This window comes from Watersipora subatra, chromosome 7 (assembly GCF_963576615.1).
Source record: "Watersipora subatra chromosome 7, tzWatSuba1.1, whole genome shotgun sequence".
Classification (NCBI taxonomy): domain Eukaryota; kingdom Metazoa; phylum Bryozoa; class Gymnolaemata; order Cheilostomatida; family Watersiporidae; genus Watersipora; species Watersipora subatra.
In genome coordinates this window covers 14,843,189-14,870,640 of record NC_088714.1, presented here as the reverse complement: position 1 = coordinate 14,870,640, position 27,452 = coordinate 14,843,189, and the positions used below count along the sequence as shown (strand labels likewise).

Sequence of the window (27,452 nt, the reverse complement as noted above, 5' to 3'; positions counted from 1 at the left end):
CTTCATTACTGAACCCAAGTATTCAATATAGTATTTTGACCATCTCCATGGATAGTCAAAATAACCAAGTGAACACAAAACCATAAAACAAACTCGATAATATTACCCCTTTTTAAGCTCTCTATAGTTTAATATATCAATGTTTTCCAACTTTTTACGTCTGTAGTAATTATTGTTTGATGAACTGTATCATTAACCAATACAAAAACATAAATTTAATAGAACAAGTATGTAATCATTTTGTGTGGATGATATTAGTGTGATAAGGAAATTATTCCAAAATGACTCTTTCACAATTAGCTTGAAAGCATTACGCTAGTACATGTACACACACAGTGTGTGCACATGTATCTAAGTGTACACACAGTGTGTACATGTACTAGCATACCTAAGTGTACACAGAGTGTGTGTACACTTAGGTATGTCTTAAATGCTATTCTCTATTGTGTGACGGCTATAAAAATGTTTTTTGAAATTCGATGAATGGTTTCACACTGAAAACTGTAAAAATTTGATGATCAGGGTTTGTCAAAAACAGACAGATCACTTTTCATAGTTATTTAACTAATAAGGTTATCTTCTCGCTTCTATTGAATTATTTTACTCAGATAAATATTCAGGTAATCAGAATGTATTTATGTAGAAATCGCACATATCAGGGTAGTGGGTACAGTTGTATCATTGATCTTAAAGGTTGACTTGCAATAAAATTCACATTACAGTTATTTGGTATCAAAAGATTCACCATATCTTCCTCTGTTGTGTTGTAGGTGCCAAATATGTGGGAATGTGATTAAAAGCTCTTAAAAGCTCAAAAACAAAAAGCTGCCGTAGATTGGAATCTCTTTATTTCGATGACGTAGCCATGAAATTTGTTTATCGTCTTGTCACGTGATGTTTTCATGTGAATAGAAAGGCCAATAAAAAGCTCAATATAAAACTTATCATAGAACTAGTTTATGCTAAACACTTTGGGTTTTACCAAAGACCCCGTATCAAATATAGATGCTCGCTACTTTACAGTTCTGTTTCGGTTTGGTCTAATCGGCAAGTCGTAATCTGATCATGTGACCAAATACTTCGCAAAAAATTTCTGCAGCACTTTTCGATTATCACAAGTGACCAACAGGCTCGTCATGATTACCAGACAATGATATGTACTCCTTCAAACTAAGGCTAAAAAATTAAACGAATTTTTACGGTAAGTTATAGGATATCACTGCTAAAAGTGACAGCAATACAATGACGATAAAACAGACTTGTAAGAACAATAGACATGGTTTTATTGAATGCGTGAAGCATATTTGTGAAAATATTTCGACGAATAAGGTTGCATGAAAGTGTAAACAGAAACCATCTCTCACAACTACATCACATTTGAGCCGTTTTGGAAAGAGAATCCAAACTACAGCGGTCTCATCTGGTTGCGATTTTCTGTTCGTTTTTGAGCTTTTAGGAGCTTGTAATTACCTTTCCACATATTTTGCACCTTCAACACAACAGAGTAAGACATGGTGAATCTTTTCATATCAAATAACTGTAATGTGAATTTTGTTGCAAGTCAACCTTTAATACAATTGTACCAAGATCAACGCTGTGAGTTCAGTACAACTCCTAATACAAAGTACAAAAACAAAATAGTAAAAAGTACAAAAGAGTACAAAAACTAATCCAAGGAAAGAGATAACCATACGCTGTCCAACTCCAAAGTTGAGGAGGCCACTGAGCGAAGGTCCAGAGCTCTTTGAGAAAGAGGCACCAGCCCAGAGGTAGACCTGGCTGCAGAATCCCACAAACTGCTTGTACGGCGATATGATCACATTTATCCTGTCAAACACCAAATGGACAAAAGCAACATGAAAGACTTTCGAAAGTAAAGTTAATTATTTCCGCTATAGTTTGACTTCATATCACTCTATGTGCGATATGGGTGGTCTAGCACTACAAACTTTCTCTCTATGGGTGATGTGGGTGGTCTAGCACTACGAACACTCTTTCTATGGGTGATGTGGGTGGTCTAAAACTACAAACTTTCTTTCTATGGGTGATGTGGGTGGTCTAGCACTACAAACACTCTTTCTCTGGGTGATGTGGGTGGTCTAGCACTACAAACTTTCTTTCTATGGGTGATGTGGGTGGTCTAGCACTACAAACACTCTTTCTATGGGTGATGTGGGTGGTCTAGCACTACAAACTTTCTCTCTATGGGTGATGTGGGTGGTCTAAAACTACAAACACTCTTTCTCTGGGTGATGTGGGTGGTCTAGAACTGAAAAAACTCTCAATAAGAGGTGTGGTTCGTTGACTGAAAACACTATCAACTCCACGGTAAGGTGGTTGGTCCAACATTGTAAGCACTCTCTAATGGGGCATGCAGTGTTGTAATGATGAAAACATTCCGCCGAAGAAGAGACAATATTCATCAGCATTCACAAGGATTTATCAGCTCTTGAATAACTAATGAGGTTGGTCCGTCATAGAAGGCTAGTTATAACACTATCTCTCTGTTGGCTGTTATAATCACTAATATCCTCGCAGTCTGGTGCACTGTGAAAGACCAATCAGGTGTACCAATAAAGCACAAATAATGAGTATAGGCACCGCAGTTGAATATCATGAGAGGTGCAGGTGATTATGAATTTGGGTAGTGAATCCTGTTGTTGTAGGTTCGAATTCTGTATGATACAATCTTTTTTTATGTCTTTGAACAGATAGATACAAACGCATACAGACCCGAACAGGCAGTCTCTTGTTTTAGCAAAAAATTAGTTTTGCAACCAAAATGAAAGGATGTCTAACACAAAAAATATGTATTACATCTACGATTATAAAATGCAAAGAACTTTTACATAACCAATTTATATTATTTGAATGACAAACACCAAACATCACTTGTCTTCTAATTTTTTCTGATGTCTTCTGATTTTAACTACCAGAGTGCATGAAGCAGCCTTTTATGTCACACTAAAGACTTGAGCAGGTAGAAAGGAAATAGGAGCTATTAATTTTTAGTAGTTATATTTTTAATAATCTTGTAATGAGTTACTCTATGTTATAGCAATTTTTTAACAGTTTAGTTATAATTTTTAATTTTAATGTCATTGTAATTTTTAATAACTTTATTATAACTTTTAATTATAATGCCATTGTAATTTTGTAATACTTTAATTATAATTTCTAATTATAATGGTACTGCAACTTTTTAATAATTTAATTATAATTTTTTATTATGATGTTAACTTAACTTTTTAGTAATTCAATTATAACTCTTAATTATAATGTTATCGTAATTATAAACACAATTATTCTCTTTTAGTGCAGTGAAATTTTCTTTTGAAGGTATGTTGGCAATTGTTGAGCCAGTCATCACAATAAATATAGAATACTGTGAATTTGCTGCTGCTCACTGCTGCCTTTGCCACACCGTTTATATTGGCAGAATCGCTGACAAACTTGTCCCTAGTAGGCTATCAGATCACCTCACCTGCCGAGCTTCTCAGATGGAATTCCTCCAACAAGGTCATGCTCTACGACCAAGACATTGTTGTAGAGAGTTATGGTGGAGCCCTCAACACTAACTCCGACAAAAGCCCAAGAACCAACATCGAGGGAGTAGTTAGGGATGGAGCTGTAGTTGTAGGCCACGCCATTAAATATCACTCCGTGGGCTGTTATGCTCAAGATGATCTCGCTGGAAGTACAACAAATATGTAAGTACATGCTGTAAGTACTACAAACATATACGAGTCACATATCTTACTAGACTCTGGTCAACGTTTGTGAAAGTTTACTACGACTTTCTGATCACTGCTCAGTACCCTAACAAATGAGGCTCAAGTGCCCAGCCATGGCTATTTACCCCGTACCAACAGTATTTCTGATTTTTGGTCAGATTGCTGTCAGGTAAAATAGAAATCTACATTAGAATAATGCCTTTTAATGCGAGCAACGTGTACAGCATAGCAAATAATTTAGCCTATAAAAACCTAACTAAAGGCACTCTAGGCAACATTTACATTTACATGTAAATGTTTATATTGTATAAATGAGTTTATAAAATATAAAAACTTCGAAAATATGTATCAAGACAAACAGAATTTAAACTTGAAAATATTTTTGAGCCATCAATAGCTTAAACTGCGAAATGAAGAATATTCATAAAAGTAACAAAGATGACCTTTCAACTACATGTACCTTTCTATTGTGACCTGGATGATATCAATGAAATTGCCATATTGATCCAATGTTCTATCAGGTCTGATCCAAGCCGAAATGGTAAACTTGCTCATAGTCCAAAACTGTGAGGACGTTGGCTTCAAAACCTGAATAATGTCTCCAATCTTCAGGTAGCAGTCGAAATTGGGATCGATTGCTGTAAAGTAATGACTATTCATTTAGAAAAAAAAATTATGGCAGGTTATAGAACAATCAAGATTACTTGCGTTATAACATGGTTGCTCTAGATTAGCTGGTAGCAGTAGAGAAAACAACAATTAAAAGTCTACTGCAGAAACATATAATGTGTTATGACTGCGGAGTTTCAAATCAATAGCTTAATAATGGCTTTACTTACAGTATGAGAAAGGCAAACAAAAGATATACCTAGTCAGGCAGCTGACTTATTTAATCAAATAATATGCGGAGCATGCGCCACCCTGCCCCAACCACCTAATTCGGCCAAAGACTGCGAATTAGGAAAGTAAAAAGTAAAATGTCTAAAAATTAGGAACATCTCCTCAAAAGCAACAATGAAATATAAAAACATCAATTGAAAAGACTTACATCTCATCTGCCTTAGACATGTGAGATAGGAAATAACATATTCACATTATCAAAAGTGTGTGCTACCTACAGATGGGCAGAGGTAAAAGTTTGTAAAGGAAAGAAAGGAATTGGAAATGCTACATTTATGGCAAGGAATCAACTCTTGATGATCACAGATGTTATTTGTACTAGTGGATATAAGAATAGAGAAGATAATTTCCGCTTTTGCTAAAGAGTCAGATCTAAATATTGAGGTGAAATGGATGGACAAACAACTGAACCAAACACAAATACATGTACCTTCTTCAATCGCTAAAACAAACAACTTGTCAGAATAACAATGTCAAATGAAAGGAGACAACAGGTGATCAGAACTATGACAAGGGCGGCAGGTTGACACAAGTGCCATACCTCAGCATATTATTCTGATAAACAATAAAAGATCTGGAAACAAATAATCACATGAGTAGGTCCCAAAGGTTATGACTAACGTAGCATGATCCATAAAATTAACTGTCAGAGTCGAAATTAAACTTCACTCTGCTTATGCATTATCAATGATCTCTCAACTCATTATTGAAAATGCACAATAAGAGCTCACGTGTGTCACAGAAGTCACCAAGGAACCCTGGATCGCAGGTACAGGTATAGTCTGTGAAGCCTTGCTTAACGCACGTAGCCTTTTCCGGGCATGGGTCAGGGTCACATGGGTCAAGTTCTTCATCGCAAAGATCTCCTTCGTATCCTAAGAATGTGGAAGAACAAGCTAATATTAGTTGTTCCCATACTAAACGCCTATTCCTTGTCACTGACATCAGAGATATGAAATAGCTGTGCTTTCTAACTAACTCATTAGTTGCATTACTGGGCTGTCAGTTGAAGAGCTGCATCGAGCCAACAACTCCTTATTTTCTGCTGATCAACTCTTTAATTCTATGATCTAAGAGTAGCTAACACACTCGCAGAAAAAATGACATCATTGACCAGTTTTCCCAAATCCTTCAAATCTATACGCTGCAATAATAAAATGACAATAATTTGGTACAGAAAGTTTGACAAATATTATTTATTAATAATAAAAGAAATCAATAGTTTTTGATAAATAAATAGTTATGAGCCATATTTTCTGTTCTGGGATTGGCTGACAGTTAAAATAATAATTCCACTCAACTGCATGACTATGTGCTCGGTGACTCAATATGTGTTAAAAATTACTAGTTTGTTAAAGGTTTGACACAAGAATTGTACATAATTTTCACGGTAACAACTTTGTTGGATTTCAATTTGTGAATAAATTAAAGTTAGATTTACACACCTTGGTCTGCATTTAGACTGCTGTCTAAGCAAGACTTCTTCCATACATATATAATAAAAACCTGAAATAGCTGCTTTCATATTTTTTCAAATGTATTGGACAGTTAAAAATGAAAGATTTTGCAGGCATTGTTTTTGTAATTTTTTTTGTAAAGTTTTACTAACCTTTAATTGTTTGCAATAACAATATAATATACCAGTACATGTAATATATATATTATAATGTTGTCTGAATTGATAAACAATATGACAAACGCTGACAAACGGCGATATAGTGTGAACCGACCTTTAGATGTATTAGCCACAACGTCTGTCTCAAAGGTAAAAACTTATAGTAGTGCACCCAGTAATGCTACACTTTATTGCAGATTTTAACAACTAAATAAGTATTAGTTACTTTGTTAGCGTAGGTAGGTACTGAATTACAACAAGCAAAAACACGTTTTTTTACCGTAACATCCTGCTTTATGTGTTTTTTATAGTATGGTAGCGGATTAATTTGTATTTAGTTATTTTATATAGGAAATAGTGCATTGAAATACGAGTAAATTGACATACGAGCTCAACGCCAGAACGCATTAAGCTCGTATGTCATACATCATTCCATAAAGAAAGTCTTCTAGATTCAACTTAAGTTGTCTTTCCTGTAGAGTTACAGTATGTTAAATGCATAAATATAGTGGTTGACATACCTCCTTTAATGATTCAGGCATTTTAGGTACTACAGGATCATCTAGTAGTACTATAAGACAAACGGTAATCTGAAAATCTCTCACCTGCGTCGCAGGTGCATGTGAACCCAGTGCCTTGGTTCAACTTACAGACTCCATTCTCTCCACAAGGGTTGTCGCTACATTCATCTATCCATATCTCACACTCAGTGCCTGCATGACCTGGAAATGTATTTACAATATAGATAAAAGGCTCTGGTGTGCGTAAGGGTTTCAAGTTCATTACATAGTAAGTTGTGTATTTGATTATTTGATTATTTGAGTATTTGAGTATTTGAGTATTTGAGTAGTTGAGTATTTGAGTATTTGAGTAGTTGAGTAGTTGAGTATTTGAGTATTTGAGTATTTGAGTATTTGAGTAGTTGAGTAGTTGAGTATTTGAGTATTTGAGTAGTTGAGTATTTGAGTAGTTGAGTATTTGAGTATTTGAGTATTTGAGTATTTGAGTATTTGAGTATTTGAATAGTTGAGTATTTGAGTATTTGAGTATTTGAATAGTTGAGTATTTGAGTAGTTGAGTATTTGAGTATTTGAGTATTTGAATAGTTGAGTATTTGAGTATTTGTAAGTTGAGTAGTTGAGTATTTAAGTAATTGAGTAGTTGAGTATTTGAGTATTTGTAAGTTGAGTATTTGAGTATTTGGATATTTGAGTAAGTTCACGAGGTTTCCATTATCCAAAATTGCTACAAATCAAGTTACATAACAGTAGAAAACCTTTTCATGCCAGCACTAGGAGTGCCAAGTTATAAACTCAGAGTATACAACCTTCCAACATATGTATGTATTTTTACTCAGCCGCTGTTGATGAACAAATTAGGTCAATATTAAGATGGGTGTAAGTTATCATTAAGCTCGTATGACATAATGTTGCCTTAACTTGAGCGAACCTCTAATCGAACGCCATGGCGCTCTATTTTTCAACCCTTCCTCTGCAGTGGCAGTCAATTGGAGGCATCGTCCAAATAGAGGCTGGTGGTGTATTTTTCAAATGGCTCGTCAGAATTCTCGGAAGATAAATTTAGAACTATTACTGGTGAAGCAAATGTCGCCTATATTTGCCCTCTTTTTTCGGTAGAGCGATATTAAACTCTTTATATGTAATAAATCTGCCAACTTACCTCCAACTTGTCAAAGATCTCTTAATAAATATGCATCGAAAAACCGAGAAATATTTCTACCACTTGATATCTAATGCATGCAATTGACCTGCGATGATAATATAGCCTGTCTCCTTCTTTGCAATTTGCTGGCATTTTCAATTTTTATTTCATTTTAAACTTGAAGGCATACTTTTATCTTATATTTATATTTAACAATGTTGCATAAAAGCTCATTGCACTCATGAATATGTTTGCTACAGTTTGCAGCCAGAACTAGCTTTTTTGTGCAATAGAAGAGCAGTTACGAGCGTGGATCCATTGTAAGCCGTGTTAAGACAACCGCAGGAATGCTATTAAATAACATGCTATAAATCTGCATATTTCTAAGTTATTTAATGATAATCTATCAAATACTACAAATATATATTCATGAACAAATGACATAAACAAACTATACTTATATTACACGCAGAAACAAAAATTGACATTTTTAAAACAAAAATATTTGCATAATTTGCTCGGATAGCTGCGTTTTGATTGTTGCTCTCGATGGAATTAAACAAAAATTGACGTTTTTAAAACAAAAATATTTGCATCATTTGCTCGGATAGCGTTCTGATTGTTGCTTTCAATGGAACAAACATTTTCTAGTTGTCCAATATCTTCCACAATATCTTTTGGCGCCAACTCTTCTTCTGCACTGCTGATCTATTCGATATGAGCGTCCAAACAATTTTTTGGCAGAGTTAAACTTTTACGCACTGCATTTAGCACAAATGCAATGCGTAAAAGTTTGTTTGCTAAAAGTAACCTTTGGCCCAAAACTTGCAAACAGTTTTTATACGCATGTTCTTCAAAGTATTAAGACCGCGTTAACAAGGAACTACAATTAGCCTGAGACAGTTAGGGTATTAATTACTTCTATGGTGGTGCTTTCAAAGTTCGTCCACCAATGTAAATTTAAACCAGTTTTTATATAGGTTCATGTACTTCGAAGTATTAAGACCGCGTTAAACAAGGAACTGCTATTATCCTGAGACCGTTATTGATTAATTCTATGGTGTTGCTTTCAAAGTTTTAACAAAAAAAATCAAAAAGTTGTGGAGTTGGACAACGAGCAAATTGATTGTTAATAATGTAACCGATTCATTATTAATACAATTTTGCGGACACTTTTCTACTGCTCACTTGATATTATGGGATGATAAAGATCAAAGATAGTCAAAGTGGCGGTCAAATGGAGGTGATGTTTAAATAGAGGGTAGTGGCGCTCTATTTTTCAACCCTTCTCTCGTAATGGCGGTCAAAAGAGGTGGCGTTAAAATAGAGGTGGCATTTGGTGTTAAAATAGAGGTGGCATTTGGTGTTCAATTAGAGGTTTTATGGTATTTACATCACATTTAAAAATGTTTACGGTGTAAACATTTTTAAATGTGATGAAAATATAAAAACTTCATCTTACTAAAATATCACTATTTCTCAGCTGGTAAATAAGACTTTGTAAGGTAAACTTCTGAAACCAGCTCTAGGATGACTCAAATCTCTTTTGCTGAATGGTAAAATAACTGCAGTGACAAGAAAAAGAGCCTACGTTGCACAATTCAAATTTTTCAATTTTCTGTCAGCATATTTTTAGTTCTATTATTTATAAAATTAATTCATTCCTTAAAATTTGACGTCAGCTCATCTGCCAAATTTATTGCTTTGTGATGTCATAAGCAATTGTGAACATTCACTACATACAGGATGTCTCGCCATAATGTATACACTCTTTGACATTAAATAGCAAATTAAATTTTATTTTCAGATTTGATTTTGTAGCAAACTTAGCAGATACTGGGCTTACATTAAAAGCAAAATAACTTGTTCTAAAAAAATTCTGGATATGTAAAAAAACCTGAAGTGGCAAAATACTTTATCTGTGAGTTCCACAGAAATATCCCAACGCCTCAGCTTTTTATAAGTCATAGATCACTTTGAGAATCGAGATCAATATTGATCTTTTTTGTCCTGAATGTTTTTTTTTATTCACTGAATGGTCTCAATTTATGCTACCAACGGTAGCTTACAGAGACTTATTTTTAGCATCTGATCGTTTTACCTGCTGCGCATTCACATGTGAAGTCTTGGCCATCTGGAGTACAAACACCACCAAAAGGACATGGTTGCTGCGTCTCACACGGGTCAGGGAGGAACTCACAGAAGCGTCCGTAGGCTGGCTGAGGGCACCGGCAGAAGAAATCACCAAAAGCCTCGCTGCAGACGGCATTGTTCTGGCATTGGCCAGTGCAAAGTGACAGCTCAGTCTCACAGTTCTGCCCTAAAGAAACGTTTAAAAAATTGTGAGAAATATAAAGAGAGTAGCATTCCACAATTAAAGGATAGTAAATGCCTTTTAAGTTTAGCCTTATGTGAATGGCAAATGGTTTTCATAGCTTTTGTATTAAATCAAAAAGATGGCTTTAAAAAATGGTCAACCAATGACTAACAGAGGCCGTCGATTTCTTGTGTGAAAAAGTAGTAACTAAACAAAGATAAAAAAACCATGAAACTTTCTCGGGTTCACCTAGTTTGTATTAAAACCCGAAGGCCGCATTTGTTAATACGCTTTTTTATTACTCGCATCTAGTTCTTTAAAAGTATTTTCTTTGTAAAAAGTTATTGAAAAAATACGTTTTGTGACCCAAGTTAAACCATCTTCTATTAAATAATTAACCTTCTAAACTCATTAGATGACTTATTGTTCAAAAGGAAGAATAGTAAAAGAATGTGCAAATATAAAAAGTAATGAAAAACAAGAGCAACCTGCTTATGCAGACACTAAAGGAAAGACCATGAGTTATTTGACAAGCATTGGTTCCCTAAAACATCGCTCTTTGTATATATACATCTAGATACCCAAGAACTATTATCACACATGATGCCAAAAATCCAAAAAGTCAAATATTCCACACCTCTTTGTGATACTTGTTATAAAGCTATGGAATAGTACAAGGTATATACATGTATATAAAACACATTAGCTACTGGAGTCAGCCATTCCGCTGCCAGTTCCCTTCGTTCTCGGACAGTGTATAAAAGAGTAATTTGAATATCAATGAACATAAAGTGTAAGAAAAGCATGTGATCCTAACTTACCAGTTCTGCCTTCAGTACAATGGCACATGAAGCCAGAATCTGTTGGCTCACAAGTTCCATTTCCATAACAAGTGGTAAACAGACACTGGTTGATGAATGTCTACAACAAACAGTACAGATTTGAAGTTATACATTAATGAATAGAGCATTTCATGTCTGTATTCAGAAAGTTGCAATGTATAAAACTAGTTCACTCATGTTCACATGGTTCTCATGGTTCTCATGGTTCTCATGGTTCTCATGGTTCTCATGGTTCTCATGGTTCACACATAAAACTGATGGCACTTCACAGCGCAAACTAGCGTAATAAGTGCATGAGCACCTGTCACAAGATGTCAACTGAAATTGCTTTGCTGTGTTCCTCCAAGTCACACAAAGTTTCACAAAGTCTGTACAAAATTGTACCTACGATCTACACAATGTACATTTAATGCTGTGAACCTAAATTATTAATATCCAGTTATCACGATAACCCAAATCTATGCAAATTCTAAGCACATGTAAAAGCTATTGTTATCAACAGGGTATGAATCAACCTCACAATTAAGCAGTCGTAAGAAGTACCTGTATACATATGGTATGTCAACATAACTTTCTAGCAACATAGACAATGGCAGAAGTAAATCAGTATACAATAAATCATTTTTGAATTAAGGCTGAGGGATGAATCAGGCTGAGCTGATTCCATCAAGCAATTAGTTAATCAGCATGACAAAGTAAGAAATGTTTACAATCATGGGTTGGCAAATAAGAGGGAGAGAGAGATGAACTGAGTATTTTTAGTAAACCAATAGCTAGTAATATCTTCTACTACCAGACAGCTGTCACTGTCATAAGTAACTCATATAAAGCTATAAAATAGAGCATGATGTTCATTAACTGTAGCGTAATCCTCAGAATGCTATTCTCAGTTAGTAGGTTGAGTCTCATCTCAACCTACTAACTGAATAGAGGTTAACAACTAGACCAATCTTCGAAATGGAATAGCACATTCAACATTATGACTGAAACGAGCTAGTTTTAGTTTTAGGCTGTGGCATGTTTACAGTCATAAATAAACTGGGTTTAGTATTTCAAACCTAGATAGGTAGATATAAGGTAGATAGGTAGATATAAGGTAGATTGGTAGATATAAGCTTTATTTATACCGATTCATGAGGTTTAGAGTAAATAAGATCATGAGACAGGCAAATCAAACAAAAAATAATGAAATGAAGTAAATTATGTGTATTGACAGAGAAAGCTCTTTTTGCATAGCGCTGTTCCACAAAGTAAATTGGCAAAGTATTGGTGTCTGGTAGGCGTTACAGTGTTGTGGCTTTTTTGGGAAGTAGAAATGCAACTTTCATCCCAGTAGTTGATAAACTTTAGTAGAGAGAGGTTTGCTTACATCATAGTAGTTGATAAACCTTAGTAGAGAGAGGTTTGCTTACATCACAGTAGTTAATAAACCTTAGTAAGAAAAGGGTTACTCACATCACAGTAGTTGACAGACCTTAGTAAGAAAAGGGTTACTCACATCACAGTAGTTGACAGACCTTAGTAAGAAAAGGGTTACTCATATCACAGTAGTTGACAGACCTTAGTAGTGAAAGGGTTACTCACATCACAGTTGCGGCCGTCCCATCCTATTACACACTCGCAGTTGTATGAGCCGACAGTGTTCTCACAGATACCGTTGTTACATATATTCTCCACCTGGTCACATTCATCTACATCTACGCAAGTTGTTCCATCTGATTCGTACCCATCAGGACATTGACAAGTGTATCCTGCTATGTCTTCCTGCAACCAACAAGTGTCTCTATTGAGCTCTCCATAAAGTTATAATCTGAAATATTACTAACTTGCAGATGTCAGGGTGTTATTTAATCAACAGGTGAGAATCACAAATAGAACAGTATTATATCGGCTCAATTCAAGATAGCAGGCTGCTTTTACTGATAGACCTAGCTTTGAGCAGCCAATGCGCAGCGATTTGTCTGCTGTGGTAGTGTTTCCGTAAGATGTCCTTTTCACTTTTCAGTATGTCAAAGACATTACGATGAGCAACAACAAGATATATAAAGCTCTTCAGTTGAACTTATTAGATGATAGCTACTGGCTAGTTGCTACTACACTAAGAATAATTAGCGGAGCCTTAACAAATGAAAGAAAGTCAATCTTATTGGGAAACAAATCTTCAAGGACAGAGGTAAACGAGTTTGTGTTTCAACTATTCTAGTTGGCTAAAAAGTCAGGCCGGCAGCTGCATGCCTCACGCTGGCCCGGTATCAATGAGCTTTTAATTTTACAACGAGCTACCCGACCTTTACTAGTACACAATGCATTTACATTGACAAAGAAGTTGGATAAAAAAGATAGATGCATTCGAGATGCGAATCTGGAGAAAAATGGAAAACATCCCGTGAAGGGATAAGATTAGGAGTGAAGGTGTCCTACTTGGAGATAGAGAGGCACCGCTAAACCGTGTGGATACCATTGAGGTATTCACAAGGTCATTCATTAGGTGATCTACAGGTCCCTTATGTCATGACATCAACCATGACATAAGGGACCTGCCTATGATAGAATATTTTAATCATGAATGAATTTATGTTCTCCTTCCATCTTACGATTGCACAATTGTAGTGCTTAATTGGCAACATTTAATTTTGATTTTAAATCAATCTTGTCTGTCATTAACTACGGATTGACCCTGTGCCTACAATTTCTATAGAAAATGCTTCATAGATGTGCTTCAAGCAGTGTGAAAGACATACATCAATGCCAAAAACATTGGTCTCTGTTGACTCGTGCCAATGCCTATCTAAATGTGACAGTTACGGCGCAGTTACCTTGTTGGTACAGTTCCCAACTCCGCATGGGCGAGGATCGCAAAAATCTATTCTTGACTGACAAAAAAGTCCTCCGTAGATGCCAGACTCTGGACAATCACATCTGAACTTATAAAGGGGATCATCCACGCATACTCCTCCATTTTGACACTCAATTCCAAGTGACTGGCAGAATGATGGCGTGCTTATTGAAATAGTGACTGTAAAATGTACATAATACCTTGTCTAGAGTAACAGCAAAATGGGGTACAGTCATACCTTGACATACGATTGTACTGACATACAAAAAATTTGAAATATGAAACATTTGCTTTGATGTACAAGACAAATTTGAGATATGAGCATGCGAAGTGGTTCATGGCAAGGTCGCTAGGTGACCGAGTACGTGAAAGGCTGTCTTTGGTCTTTTTCGTCAAATCAGTTTTAAAAAGTTCAGCTAAAAGGGAAGTGATTCAAAATGCGAGACGAAAAAAAACAAGCTTGAAGTTGAAAACAATATTAGAATAAATAATATAAAATAATCAACAATAAACAAAATTGTATCAGAATTATGTTTCGTTTAAGATTAAAACTTATTTTCAAGTTTGTGTATAGAAAGTTAAGTTCACTTAAGTTAAATTAAAGTTTATGTTATGCTGCGCATTATCACATAATGTGTCGCATACTGAATGTGTTGTCGTCAAGTCTCTCTCACACCGCCGTTAGTAGCTACTGTCTGTCTCGACGACAAAAACTCTACACAATACTGTACATGATAATGTTACATTTTATTGCAGATCATAACCACTAAATACGCACTTGGTGAGCGTAAGTGATGATTAAAAGAATTAAAAGCATATTTTCCATGGTAATATCCTGTTTTTAGATGTTTTTTCAGAGGGTTGGAATAGATTAATTTGTATTTATTTATTTTATATAGGAAAAATTGATTTGAGATACGAGAGAATTTTCCTATGCCCTAAACTCCTATGTCAAGGTAAAACTGTAATAAGCTGCAACAGTGATCATATTCACTACACTATATCAGCACAGACTTCAGTTCGTGCACAAAAGCAGAGAGAGTCTCCTTACACCTTACACCTTATTAGCAAATAAGCACTAGTCATTGTTTACATGGCAACATAAAGTGAACATAGTATCCAAAAATAACTAAAAATAAATGAAAACCATTTTACTATGCTAATAATTGTGCAAAAAATTTCGCAGTGATGTGAATGTTTTTGACGATTGAGTCTACCCTATTGCAGATGTCATCAAGAACTAAGCACAAATTATTGCAGTGATACCATCCAAAAGATACCACAAGCTATTGCAGTGATTTCATTGACTGAGCACAGCCTATTGCAGTGATGTCATTATTAAGTGGGTAAGTGAGCATAGTTTATTGCAGTAATCCTCATGTCATCAGCAAGTGAGCATGACCCATTTCAGTGACATCATCTATAAGTATATGCGGCTTGTCACAGATATGCTATCAATAAGATGACTATAGCTTATGACAGTGATGTCATTAATAACTGAGCACAGTTCCTTACAGTGGCATCAATAAGTGTGCGCAAGCTATCACAGTAATGTCATCGAAAAGTGTGCGCAAGCTATCACAGTGATGTCATTGATAAGTGTGCGCAAGCTATCACAGTGATGTCATTGATAAGTGTGCAAAAGCTATCACAGTAATGTCATCGAAAAGTGTGCGCAAGCTATCACAGTGATGTCATTGATAAGTGTGTGCAAGCTATCACAGTGATGTCATTGATAAGTGTGCAAAAGCTATCACAGTAATGTCATCGATGAGTGTGCGCCAGCTATCACAGTGATGTCATTGATAAGCGTGCGCAAGCTATCACAGTAATGTCATCGAAAAGTGTGCGCAAGTTATCACAGTAATGTCATCGATAAGTGTGTGCCAGCTATCACAGTGATGTCATTGATAAGCTTGCGCAAGCTATCACAGTGATGTTATTGATAAGAGTACGCAAGTTATCACAGCGATGTCATCAATAAGTGTGTGCCAGCTATCACAGTGATGTCATTGATAAGTGTGCACAAGCTATCACAACGATGTCATCGCTAAGTGTGCACAAGCTATCACAGTGATGTCATCGCTAAGTGTGCACAAGCTATCACAGTGATGTCATCGACAATTGTGCGCAAGTTACCACAGCGATGTACACCTAAATACAGTTTTGTAATCAACGAGTGAACAGCCTAGTCTAAGGCAATATGTACTCACAGTTCACGTAGATTTGGAAGTAGATGCTGATACAGAAGACACTATTTATGGAACTGTAGTCATCTAGGCAGAAAGCATAGTCTCCACAAGCCAGCTCAAGACACTCATCATTACGTATCTCACACTGGTCACCACTGAAGCCTTCTGGGCAGTCACAGGTGAAGGCATAAGGATCTGTGGTCACCGCAGCACCAACCACATCACTACAATTTCCTCCATTGTAACACGGAGAGCTGCTGCAGCCGTCTAAAACAAGTGTTTATTCGCATTTATATCAGTTCGCTCTAAGATAGGCTAACTCCATGGTCAATATAACAAAGTTATGATTACAATGAGCACGCCATAACGTTGGGCCACTGGAAGGAATTATCTGCTCTACGTAGCTAAGATCATGTGGTATGAAAAATAATTATACAAAACTAGGAGGCTTCGGGAGAACAACTCACCGATATCTCTATCACAGAGATAGCCTTCAAATCCTAAGTTGCAATCACACCGACCCCGTACATCCTCATTGACGCAAACACTGTTGACACAGCCAGCTGTGAGGCACTTGTCCTCCACTTCTGTGCACCTACAAGACATGTCATATCTTCTTTCACAAGGCTGCGCTAACAACATGTTTACTAAAAGAACACTTTGTATCCCAACACAAGATACATCAAGCTTCTATACAAGGTACATATTATAAAATTAAGAAATGAAACAACTCTTACGAAATAATAAAAGTAAGTTAAATAATGTTAAATAACAATGCTACAGACCAAAGTCATTTTAATCATAGTTTTTACTCTTTTAGCTATAGTAAATAACCTTGATGTAAAAGCAAAGTTCTGATTCGTCAGCTCAAATAAACCAAATGGCAAGAGCTGTGCTGCCATCATAGTCGGCGAGAAAATGCTTGCCTTATAAGATACCAGCTGAATGCCCGGCGGTGCACAGATAAAATAATTACCCAATGAATTGAAGTAACTTAAGCTAGAAACTAAAATAAAAGCTGTGTCCTTTGTCTGAAGTCATCTCATTACGTTACAAGTAATGATATCTCAAATAATCATGAATTTTGAAGTGTGCTAGTATTTTTGCAAGCGCTGCCCAAGTAGGTACACTATTGTTTCATAGTATGGCATAGACAACATAGTGTAGTGGGTTAGATCGCCTTTCTCCAGAACTGGAGGTGCCAAATTCAAATCCAGCGTGGCGCAGATTTTTCGTGTCGAAAACTTTATCGCTGTAGCTGGACACACGGACGACAGCTAAACAGTGAGATATATATATTTAGATTACTTACAACTCTCCACTCCACGGCCCACACAGGCAGACTGCATTAAGGTCAGCTGCAGATTACTTACAACTCTCCACTCCACGGCCCACTACACAGGCAGACTGCATTAAGGTCAGCTGCAGTTTACTTACAACTCTCCACTCCACGGCCCACTACACAGGCAGACTGCATTAAGGTCAGCTGCAGATTACTTACAACTCTCCACTCCACGGCCCACTACACAGGCAGACTGCATTAAGGTCAGCTGCAGGACCGCTGCCATCAGTGATGATGAAGCATTCACCACCATTATCACAGTCTATTCCATCACAAGAGACTGTGATATTGTCACACAGTTCTCCACCAGCAATGTCTGCAATGATCAGAGAACATGTTGCGATGGGCGGTCAAACCTTTATTGAAATAGAGGTTTTACTGTTGGCGAGGTCAGAAACAACTAGGTAAATGTTTTTTTCTAAAATTTCTTGCCACGCAACGCAGAAACGCGCCGGGCATGCTACACAGAAACTCTATCACATGATTGGCTCGTTATAAAGCTTATTAAAGTTACATGTAGGCATCTACCGCCAATCGCTAGTGGAAAAGCAGCAAATTCATAAAATCAGCCCACTTGGTGAAAGATGGAAGCTGTTGAGAGGAAATGTTACGTGTGAACTGGCCATATTTAACTAGACTTGTTGAGCTTTCTCACAATACTACGGCTATTGCTTTTCCTTATAATTGTGCTTGTACCAACAGCATTTACACCTGACGTTATGTAATTCTAAAAAAATAGGGTTGCCTTTGCTCTAGCCGATGTTTTGCTTGCGTGTTGGCTTTATACTGAGGTAAACAGGGCTGTTAAATTGAGTAATATAATACTTAAACTCGATTCACTCCATATTACCATGGGGTGCAAGCTCTCACACAGATAAGTCATCTTTATCACAGAAGCCAACCTCAACCATAACGTTGACACATAACTGTAGAAGCTAATAACCATGTGTCAATACAAAACTTTGGTATAACCACAGCCTACTCGTAGCAAACACAACGACTATGTCAAGAATTTCCTACCTCGATTACAAATACACGTTCCATTCTCGCAAGAACTCGTTCCTCGTGGGTCACATGACATTCTGCCACAATTGTCAACATCATCTTCACAGTAAATTCCCTGAAACTCTGTAATATTAACAAAGGGTGCCATTACTATAAATTTACAGAACAGTTGTTTGCTCATAGCAATCTTTTAAACAAAACCGGTTGCTAGTGCTGTCTTTCGAGAGCAGGTAACTGTTTATGAAGTTTAGATAACTGGTTTAAAAAGCAGCAATTTTTGCACAGTCATACTTGTTGTAAAATCATCAAGAAGAAATTTCTGCTTTGTTTTGTAGCCAAAGTTCTGGCATGTTAGTTGAACATGTTTTCCTAAATGGTTGGCCAATGAATGAAATTACTTATACCTAGGTTGGGCCACAACCACATGCCTGTTTGAGCAACTTCATTACTCTAAAATTAGTTTGCACTTGCCCTAACTCTTTTGACAATTACTAACATAACCACGGAGCACCTGTTTTAGATTGTCTATCATCCCTAACATAATCATGGTCCAGGTAGATTCTAACTAAACCATCCAGTCGATACTCTGTTTAATATTCGAAACCTTAAAATTGCCTAAAGTTAGACTGAGTTCCACAACATGTATGAGAGTCCCTAATTGTCACCTGAAGAGCACGATAGCGCAAAACCATTTTTTAGTGACTTATGTCTAAATATATTTTTCCTTACCCATATTATATATATATAGATTTTGAAATTGTCTAAAGACAAGAAAATCTTAGTATTGAGGATTATGAAGCTTATGGAACTGTTGTGACAGCGAAAGAATATACCAAGATGCAAGTTTAGTTATAACTGAGTTCATTACTCGTAACCTACCATCAGGGTTGTTACAGCCTTGAGTACAATACGACCTGCCATGGTAAGTGTTACAGCGACCATTTTTGCAGTTCCCAAAAGCACAGAATGCTGAATTAGTACAGGAAGTCTGACCAACTAAACCATTTGTATCCTGTGGATCTCCGCATCTGGCAATAAACATTAGTCAAGCATGAATGTTAAGTTTGTGGGAATACATTGAGCACAATCATGACATCTTAAGGCAAGTGTTTATTTTAAAAAGAAAGAATCACTTGCTCTGTTAACCGCTGAAGATATTACCGTATATTCCTGCACATAAGCCTGATTTTAAGGCTGTTTTTTAGGTCCGGTTTATATGAAGTCCTATTCTACGTAGAACACCTGCTAGACCCCTGCTAAACACCTGCTAGACCCCTGCTAGACAGCACATATTAATCCTTATGCATATCAGCTCACCTACAGGAAATGGATATGTAAAAAAACTACTCATGAAAGTACAGGATTACTTTACTGGAATTCACTAAAGTTCTTCACAGAGTTTTCCTACTTGAACATAAGTGAGAATGTGAGAATTGGCCACAAGCTTGTACAGCTATTTAGATTACTAAATGACTGTAAGATGATTGAGAGAGACCTGAATATGTAGGTGTGATAGTGGCAAAGACGAGAGATTACAGAATAGACAATATTTACTATAATAATAGCCGCATCCGTCCATCTGTCTGTTGCCAGGGTCTGAGATTAAAAAAAGGTCACATCATATGAAATTCACACTTGCTATATTCAGCTTTGCCAAAATCATTCACACTCCACCATGTTAGAATAATTATGCACATACTTATTCCCAGTGCTTTATCGGCACACCTAACGATCTCTCACAGCACCCTGAACTACCAGGGTACTAGCTGGGTACCCTGGTTAGCCCAATGGTTGGAAGTTTCTAAGTGAACCAACCTATAACAATTCAGCGTGTTTGCGCACTAGCAGTGATGAAGGTCAAGGACAAAAAATGTCTGAATGTCTGTTTGTTATACAGTAGTTATGTAGCCGACTATCTAATCAGCGAACTGAAATATTTTTAAGGTGTGAACAGAGCGTTATTCCTGGCATCATTTGTGTTGTCAGAGGATTTTAAAGAGCAATGTTTAAGAGAGCCTAATAGCTATCTCGAAAACAAATGCACGATTGTATGAAAGGCAAACCAAGGGAGGTAAATTTGCCATAAAAGTGCCATAAATATAAACACGGTGTTATAATGTGAAGTTTCCTCAAGGTGGTTTTATTGTATGAATGTTGACAAGGATAATTCAAGACGACTGCTTAGCTAGACTGCTTGATCAGTACTGATGAGTCATAAAGATAACACAAGCTGGACCACCCATAACATTGCTTCAAGGTCACACATACTTAGTGCACATATAACGCGCACGGAGAAGTTATTGTGGGGTGGAGTTAACATAATCTTTGTGTCACAACTGTAAGGTAGCAGTAGCTATTTACCACCCTGTTCTATGACTTAGACAGCTAAATCCACTGAAATTATGTTAAGTTTTTAATTATTTGGTCTTGATACAACAATGAATACTACTCACGGATCACAAGAAGTGCTCATTGGGCTCGTGCTGATAAAGTTCACAGGACATGGGGTGCATTCACCATCAGCAGGTGCAAATCCAGTCTCTGAGTAAAACCCTGCCTCACAGGCAGCTGTGCATATAAAATAACATAGTTATCTCAAATACTGGATGTTCATTGTCCAAGAGAGAAGGATAATAAAAAACTACTATTTTATCGTTGACAAGAGTTAGCAGGTGCTTAAAATGAGCATTCACTAGATATCACTATGCTAGAGCAGTTGAGAACATTAAGTAAAACCAAACATGGTGCGTCTTAGACTATAAAATGTGCCCACGATTCTATAGAAGATAACAGCTTATCAATAATTACAAAATTAAATACTGTAAAACCTCTATTCAAGAGGAACTTTTATTTGACCGCCACCTATAATAGGCCGCAACTATAGTATGATTGAAAAATACAGTGCCATGGAGTTCAAATAGAGGTTTTATGGTAGGTGAGGTCAGAGAAACAGCCAGTATCCATAAAAATAACTAAACTTTTTTTCTGTTTAGTCGAAAATTTTAAAATTTTATGCCGGTTAGTACATGGGGAATATTATCTCATTGTATTGTAGCAAAGCATACTTACACCTGCAAGAATCATTGGAACTTTGCGCGTTCAAGTGCCCTCTAGTGTTAGAAGGACATTCTGCACAGTAGCTAGTGTTCAATGAGTATGTGTTGACAGGACAGGGGAAGCATGGATAAACTCCATTTTCTCCATAAAACCCAGCAGGGCATTCAACTAAAATGCAATATTTCTTGCATGGCTAGAAAATTCCAATATGAAAACAAATTAAATCTGCTCAAGGAAATCACGAGAAGTAAGAAAAAAGTGACTTACGGACACAGGTGGCCTGTCCTTCCTCAACTGAGACAAAAGGTGTGCACTTTTCACAGCTAGTCTGAGTTCCCGAAGTGCTTTGGTACTCTCCGATGGGACAAGGCAAGCATTGAGTATTTGATAAGTAAGAGCCGGGTGGACACTCAACTACAAATGGATACAATATGCACTTTTTGGGGTAGTTTTAAAATGGCAATATATTAAGATCATTTAAACGCAAAAAAATCTAGCTTGAGGAATCCTTTGGAAGGGTTATGATATTTAACCAACTGCGTGAAGAGTTGCCGCAGTGTAATGTCAATGTGACATAAAATTTCTTTGCAAGTTTTCCAGGTGTCTTTTAAAGACTACCCAAGCAGCGCTGTTCAGAAGCAGCCCAAAAACTTAGCTAAGTAATGTACTAAACTGGGCAGACTTCTGTGCACGTACTTGGAGTAACAAAATAGCTCAAAATCTCTTAGCTTATATGGCACTTTGCTTGTTATGCAAACACATGTTGGCATTATAGAAACAAGTTAAAACAAGCAAAAATAGAAACACAAAAACTTTTAATATGTTAAAAATCAAAGTTGAAAATGTATTGGAGTTTATGAGTATTTTTCTTACTAGAGAAATCTTACTTGTGAGTGGTGACTAGTGAGTGGTGACTAGTGAGTGGTGACTATTGAGTAGTGACTAGTGGGTGGTGACTAGTGAGTCGTGACTAGTGAGTGGTGACTAGTGAGTGGTGACTAGTGAGTGGTGACTAGTGAGTGGTGACTAGTGAGTTGTGACTAGTGAGTAGTAACTAGTGGGTGGTGACTAGTGAGTGGTGACTAGTGAGTGGTGACTAGTGAGTGGTGACTATTGAGTAGTGACTAGTGGGTGGTGACTATTGAGTGGTGACTAGTGAGTGGTGACTAGTGAGTGGTGACTAGTGAGTGGTGACTAGTGAGTGGTGACTAGTGAGTGGTGACTAGTGAGTGGTGACTAGTGAGTGGTGACTAGTGAGTGGTGACTAGTGAGTGGTGACTAGTGACGGGTGACTAGTGAGTGGTGACTAGTGAGTGGTGACTAGTGAGTGGTGACTAGTGAGTGGTGACTAGTGAGTGGTGACTAGTGAGTTGTGACTAGTGAGTAGTAACTAGTGAGTGGTGACTAGTGAGTGGTCACTAATGACGGGTGACTAGTGAGTGGTGACTAGTGAGTGGTGACTAGTGAGTGGTCACTGATGACGGGTGACTAGTGAGTGGTGACTAGTGAGTGGTCACTAATGACGGGTGACTAGTGAGTGGTGACTAGTGAGTGGTGACTAGTGAGTGCATGGTGACTAGTGAGTGGTGACTAGTGAGTGGTGACTAATGACTGGTGACTAGTGAGTGGTGACTAGTGACTAATGACCAGTGATTAGTGACTAGTGAGTGGTGACTAGTGAGTAGTGACTTACAGCAGCTATAATAGTCATAGGCGATTCCCTCAAAGAGGGTTTCTCCTGCCTTTATTGGCGTGAGCCCGCTGTCTGCACAGATGAACGAAACCTCTTCAAACGTAGAGAGCAAGAAGTAGGTCGGCTGTAAGCATTCATCCATACCAATCAAGTCAACAAACTTTGGGTCGATGTTCTCAATATTCCTTGCTGCTCCGGCTCCGGTGTCACAGATAGCCTCAGTGCCCCAGAGGTTCTCTTTGGGGTTGATGCTCCACAGAGTGAAACCTGTTGCTGACCCAGCACCGGCAGACTGTTGAAATTACATTAATGTAGAAGGAAAAGATGATGAAAAAGAAGCACATTCTATGTTAGTCTCTTTAGAACAAAAATATTGATAGAAAAGATTCAAGACATTTTCAAGTGATTTAATCAACCTTTCCAATAAAATGATTTATATTCTCATGCTAGCTGAATGGCCGGCATCACCCGAATAATACAAAAATTCTATGCACAAAAAATTTATTTCTACGTAACATATAACAAGTTGCCATTCTAACTTTCAAACTTCATATCAAAAGACAAGTGTTTTGTACAGTTTAAATAAATTAGAAAAGACAAAAAACAACTGTAAAGGTGTCTAAATGCAAATGTGAAATAATTATGCAAGTAATGAGTAAATAAAATGGGCTTTGCTAAGATAACAATGAAAAATTATTTGTTATACAATTATATGATTTTAATTCGTTTCAGCATTGGCATCGTAAAGCGAAAATGTTGTATAGAGTGGTATAAAAACCCATAGGAATTATCTAATGCAAATGCTCCCTGGTACATATCATCTCAATTTTATATATGTACTGTACATATTAAAAATTAGTAACCAAACAATATGTTGACCTTGGTAACTATAGTTACCTATAGTAACCTTAATGTATTTAGTGGTTATGACCTATAATAAATTTTAATATTACAATGTGCTACACGCAGTACATACCATGGGAAGTTCTTACCTTCGAGACAGACGTAGGCTACATATAGCATTAACGTTGAATTTAACTTAAATGAGTTTATCTTACTAAACGCATACTTTTTAAAGCCAACTTTTTGTATGTATTTTAATAAAATAAACTTCAATTTTGTCATAGGAAAAGGTTTTATCACTTATCAGTTTTCGGTTTCACTTTTACTCTAATCTATAACCATAGACCTATTAACTATACTTAATAGTTAATAGGTCTATGTCTATAACGAACAATGATGAACTGAGACAGCAAGCATCGTATACCTCTTTCAGGCATTGTGGAAGAGATTTCAGCGAATAGCAAATCGGCATCTTCGTTGTTTCGTCGTAATCAGTGCACTAACAGCTAAATTTTAATTTCAAGATAAATTTTTGTTGATATTGTATGGCGAGAGAAATAAGCAGAAAAAAATCGTCCCCCCATATAGCGAGGATGGAAAAAATATCGTGTCCATATAGTAAAGCAAAAAAATCTTAGTAATAAAAAGTACACATTTAGCGTGTGCAATTGCGCAAAGGATATACAGTATAGCCTATACTAAAATGGCGTAGCCATGTGGTTATGCCCGCTTGTCAGTAAACTTGTGACTTGAATGCCATGAGTTCAAATCCAGTACAAGGGTGATTTTTCATTGCTAGAACTTTAACTAGATAGACCACAGACATACAGTTAGATTTGCATCTAGATATAACAATAGGCATGTCATAGTAGTGATACGTGAGCTACCAGGAATGAATAAAATCAGATTAACGTTAACATTGATGAAGGTTTTAATGATCTCAAACATCTGTTATTTGACTGAAGCTATTTACTTTAGAAATCACAGTAGATACCCCGACGATGTAAATTATCCTAATTACGTAATTTCATTCTACCATTATTTAGTCAGGCCACAATTGATTTATTTGTGTTTAGCTAGTATTCTAAGGCTAGTAGGGGTTTCGGTAGACCCACGTAGTATCCTAAGGATTTTTGGTTATACAAACAGTAAAATACATGAAATTAGCCTAATCTGTTTCAAAAATGTCCTAAACTCATCCCTTTGGTTCTTCATATAGGAAAAAAACTAAAACTAACTTCTTATTTCAATGGCTGTACAATAGCGGTAGTATTATAGGTTTGTATCGACAAATATATCTTTGCTATAATAAGAGTGGTGTCTATAAGTCCGTCTGACGACAAGGTAAAAAGTAAGGATGAAAGATTGCTTCCAACGAAACACCAACTCAAGACATTCTCCTTAGTAGAAGGAAACAACAATGCCTGCACCAATCGGCCACTTTTAGGTATTTAAGAATAACTGTGTACATACTTATTCCCTGTGCTTTATTGGCACTCATGATGATCTCTCATGTTAAACTAGACTACCTTGCTACTATTACATATAATAGAAATACCCCTACATGGCATTTTTCTCCCAAGTGCGACAAAAAAATTAAAATGGTATTTTGAAGGCAAACTATAGAACTCTTGTTATTTAAATTGAATTTGACAACTTGCACTGACTTGATGCCTTGCATTGTATTGAAATTCTTATATAATACAATGCAAAAATTTCACATAATTTTTTATGCTAAGTGGAATTCACGTAAAAAGAGGCTCTACTGTACATATAATACGCGCCCTTTTTTACGCTGTTTCTACACATACTGGTAAATCGCTACTTGTTAATTCTTATCTCTGTTAATCGTTATCTCTGTTAATCGTTATCTCTGTTAATTGCTATCCACTTACGTAGAAGAAGAGATCAGCAAGCGGGACTATTGGCCCTTCCCGTGTGTCGGAGAATGTGACATCAGCTACAGAATCATTGCAGACTTGGGTGATAGCCCAGTTTTGATATCCTTCAACAAGTTTCTCATAGCAAGCCAAGTTTAGCGAAAAGTCATCTTCACTCTTGATTATAAATGTGTGGCTGGAGACAGCAGTCGCAATCTCTGAAACTAGATCATTAAATGGCAATTGTTAGGCAGGTGACTATGCTAAAACATTGACGCTACAAATAAATATATGGCACATGTATTTCCTGAAAGTTGTCTCAATGGTAAAGTGGATGTTTGAGACACATGAGGCTGGTTCGCATTATAAAGCCGTATGTCAGGGCTGTCCTCTCGACGATTATTTGTCACCTATTTTTACCATACACCGATAGCATCGTCGAGGGAACGCGGATATGTCGAGAAAGATTTGGCCGTCAAACTTTGCTGATGATTCGCCGACCATCCACGACAGCCCGTGCAATGTACAAGTTGCTTCGGCAATGGTAATTGGCCATCGTGGATTGCTTAATCTACATTTTATTTCATGGCAGTTTTTGCATGACAAGTATTTCATCGCTTCCGTGACAGCATTGTATAATGATAATGCTATATTGTGGACTATTTGCTGATGTAAACGTGGATATGTCTGTGATAGTGTGAACATCGTTACTACAGACGGTCACCGAAGTATCGTGGGATTAACACCAACATATGGGGATATAGCGTGAACCAGCCTTCAGCCTGTCAGTGGAGCAGCAAGACAGACTAACAGAGATTCCTCCATGATATGTGTGAGTGTAACTAAGGCTATTAGACAGCCAATCATTTTTCTATTTACAAATTAAGAGTTCACAAAGCTAGAGGAGCCATGGCCTAGTGGCCTAGTGGTCTAGATGCCTGTCCTGCAAACAACAAGTTCAGGACAGGGTTCAATTCCCAAAAAAGGCGCTGGCTGCGTGTGGTATGTGAGTGTAACTAACAAGATTGATGTGATGGGAACCACATCAAACTTTAAATTGCTTTCTGCAACTGGACATATCTCCAGTCATTGAGATTGTCTTGCTGCTGCATTCACACATGTCTAGTTTAGATTCTAGTCTAGAGTCATTATTTGTGCAACAAGCAATTAAAAATACCATTAAAGGGTACAGGCACAGCCACTGTTTGTAGGCAGCCAAGCAAACATCTTTCTCGACTTTCGAGGCATTGCTAAAATAAAAAGTTTGCAATTGGACTTGGTTTACACTTGAGGTTGTGATGGCTCTTATAGAATGACAGCAATAAGTTGGTGCAGGTCATAGATATATATATCTATGGTGCAGGTATTATACTCGTGCTATATTCTAGCTAGAAATATTGATGTCTGTATCTTACTGGTGTGGTGTTGAGTGTGTAACAACAAAGCAGCGTGTCTGAAGGTGCTGAAACAACTGAATATTTCTCTATCAAATTGGACAAACATTCAACAGCCTTCTAATTCTAATAGTAGAGCT

At 36.9% G+C, this 27,452-nt stretch overlaps 1 protein-coding gene across 1 annotated transcript in view; it reads right to left on the bottom strand.

Moving 5' to 3' along the window:
• The window catches only part of LOC137400451 (uncharacterized), a 72,159-nt gene that overhangs the window by 30,485 nt on the left and 14,222 nt on the right, over window positions 1-27,452 (bottom strand). Inside the window, exons 13-31 of the mRNA XM_068086777.1 lie at window positions 25,934-26,142; window positions 23,196-23,487; window positions 21,770-21,916; window positions 21,515-21,670; window positions 20,899-21,013; window positions 19,325-19,473; window positions 18,461-18,568; window positions 17,600-17,756; window positions 16,566-16,693; window positions 16,120-16,365; window positions 13,887-14,086; window positions 12,655-12,834; window positions 11,050-11,149; window positions 10,013-10,231; window positions 6,855-6,971; window positions 5,366-5,509; window positions 4,195-4,372; window positions 3,485-3,691; window positions 1,694-1,827 (exon numbers count right to left, since the gene is read on the bottom strand). Coding sequence (XP_067942878.1) covers window positions 1,694-1,827; window positions 3,485-3,691; window positions 4,195-4,372; window positions 5,366-5,509; window positions 6,855-6,971; window positions 10,013-10,231; window positions 11,050-11,149; window positions 12,655-12,834; window positions 13,887-14,086; window positions 16,120-16,365; window positions 16,566-16,693; window positions 17,600-17,756; window positions 18,461-18,568; window positions 19,325-19,473; window positions 20,899-21,013; window positions 21,515-21,670; window positions 21,770-21,916; window positions 23,196-23,487; window positions 25,934-26,142 — 3,186 coding nt within the window. The remainder of the gene's footprint in view (window positions 1-1,693; window positions 1,828-3,484; window positions 3,692-4,194; window positions 4,373-5,365; window positions 5,510-6,854; window positions 6,972-10,012; window positions 10,232-11,049; window positions 11,150-12,654; window positions 12,835-13,886; window positions 14,087-16,119; window positions 16,366-16,565; window positions 16,694-17,599; window positions 17,757-18,460; window positions 18,569-19,324; window positions 19,474-20,898; window positions 21,014-21,514; window positions 21,671-21,769; window positions 21,917-23,195; window positions 23,488-25,933; window positions 26,143-27,452) is intronic.